The sequence below is a fragment of the Corvus brachyrhynchos genome, unplaced genomic scaffold, assembly GCF_000691975.1.
Source record: "Corvus brachyrhynchos isolate BGI_N302 unplaced genomic scaffold, ASM69197v1 scaffold1557, whole genome shotgun sequence".
NCBI lineage: Eukaryota > Metazoa > Chordata > Aves > Passeriformes > Corvidae > Corvus > Corvus brachyrhynchos.
The window spans coordinates 7823-9942 of record NW_008239101.1 but is presented as its reverse complement, the minus strand read 5'-3'; the positions used below and the strand labels follow the sequence as shown (position 1 = coordinate 9942).

General features: G+C 59.7%; 1 protein-coding gene across 1 annotated transcript in view; it reads left to right on the top strand.

Annotated features, from left to right (window-relative positions):
• Window positions 1-1448: 1448 nt before the first annotated feature.
• The window catches only part of LOC108447952 (extensin-like), a gene marked incomplete at both ends in the record, with an annotated part of 2721 nt that continues 2049 nt past the window's right edge, over window positions 1449-2120 (top strand). The window contains one exon of the mRNA XM_017739344.1: window positions 1449-1505. Within this exon, the coding sequence (XP_017594833.1) occupies window positions 1449-1505 (57 nt within the window). The remainder of the gene's footprint in view (window positions 1506-2120) is intronic.

Sequence of the window (2120 nt, the reverse complement as noted above, 5' to 3'; positions counted from 1 at the left end):
CGAGTGGGATGTGGGGTCCAGGGAGGGATTTTGGGGGGGGGTCTCAGAGGGATTTTTTGGGGTCTCTGAGGGATTTTGGGGATCACAATGGGATTATGGGGTCACTGAAGGATTTTTGGGGTCGCAGGTGGATTTTGGGGTCCCAGGGGGATTTTTTTGGGGTCCCATTGGGATTTTGGGGTCCGAGGCGGATTTTTGGGGGTCCCAGGGGGATTTTGGGGGTTCCCAGTGGGATTTTTGGGGTCCCAGAGGGATTTTTGGGCTCACAATCGGATTATGGGGCCACTGAAGGATTTTTGGGGTCCCATTGGGATTTTGGGGTCCGAGGCGGATTTTTGGGGGTCCCAGGGGGATTTTGGGGGTTCCCAGTGGGATTTTTGGGGTCCCAGAGGGATTTTTGGGCTCACAATCGGATTATGGGGCCACTGAAGGATTTTTGGGGTCCCATTGGGATTTTGGGGTCCGAGGCGGATTTTTGGGGGTCCCAGGGGGATTTTGGGGGTTCCCAGTGGGATTTTTGGGGTCCCAGAGGGATTTTTGGGCTCACAATCGGATTATGGGGCCACTGAAGGACTTTTGGGGTCACATTGGGATTTTGGGGTCCCAGTGGGATTTTTGGGGGGTCCCAGCTGGATTGGGGGGGGGGTTCCAGTGGGATCTGGGAATCCCAGTGGGATTTTGGGGGATCCCGGTGGGATTTTGGGGGTTCCCAGTGGGATTTCCGGGAATCCCCCAGGAATTTCGGGGACTTTCTTTCCCCGCTGGAATTTTGGGATCTCCCCATCCCCGATCCTCCAGAGCCGCGGAATTCCCTTGGATTTTGGGAATATTGGGGTGACTTCTTTTGCCATCTCCCGGATCCCAAATTCCCGCTTTTCCCGGGATCGCTGATCCCCCCTCCCCGCCCATTCCAGAGTGGGATCGATTGGGATCAGGACCGGGATTGGGATTGGGACCGGGATTGGGATCGGGATTGGGATCGGGATCGGGATTGGGACCGGGATTGGGATCGGGATAGGGACCGGGATTGGGATCGGGATCGGGATCGGGATCGGGATTGGGATCAGGACCGGGATTGGGATTGGGACCGGGATTGGGACCAGGACCGGGACCGGGATTGGGATCGCGACCATCAAGATCGGGATTGGGTCCAGGATCAGGACCAGGATCAGGACTGGGACTGGAATCAGGACTGGGATTGGGATTGGAATTGGGACCAGGATCAGAACTGGGATCAGGATCGGGATTGGGTCCAGGATCAGGACTGGGATCAGGATCGGGATTGGGACCAGGATCAGGACTGGGATTGGGATTGGGATCAGGACCGGGATTGGGATTGGGACCGGGATTGGGACCAGGACCGGGACCGGGATTGGGATCGGGATCGGGATTGGGATCGGGATTGGGACCGGGATTGGGACCAGGACCGGGACCGGGATTGGGATCAGGACCGGGATTGGGATCGGGATCGGGATTGGGATTGGGATCAGGACCGGGATTGGGATTGGGACCAGGACCGGGACCGGGATTGGGATCGGGATTGGGATTGGGACCGGGATTGGGATCGGGATCGGGACCGGGATAGGGACTGGGATCGAGATCGGGATCGGGATTGGGACCGGGACCAGGATCAGGATCGGGATCGGGATCAGGATCGGGCTCGGGCTCGGGATTGGGATTGGGATTGGAATCAGGATCGGGACCAGGATTGGGATTGGGACCGGGATCGGGATTGGGACCGGCATCGGGATAGGGACTGGGATCGGGATCGGGATAGGGACCGGGATCGGGATTGGGACCAGGACCGGGATAGGGACTGGGATCGAGATCAGGATCGGGATTGGGACCTGGACCAGGATCAGGATCGGGATCGGGATCGGGATCGGGATCGGGATCGGGCTCGGGACCGGGATTGGGATTGGGATCGGGACCGGGATCGGGATCAGGATCGGGACCGGGATTGGGACCGGGATCAGGATCGGGATTGGGACCGGGATTGGGATCAGGATCGGGACCGGGACCGGGATTGGGATCGGGATCGGGATCGGGACCGGGATCAGGACCAGGATCGGGATCGGGATTGGGATCGGGACCGGGACCGGGACTGGAATCGGGATCGG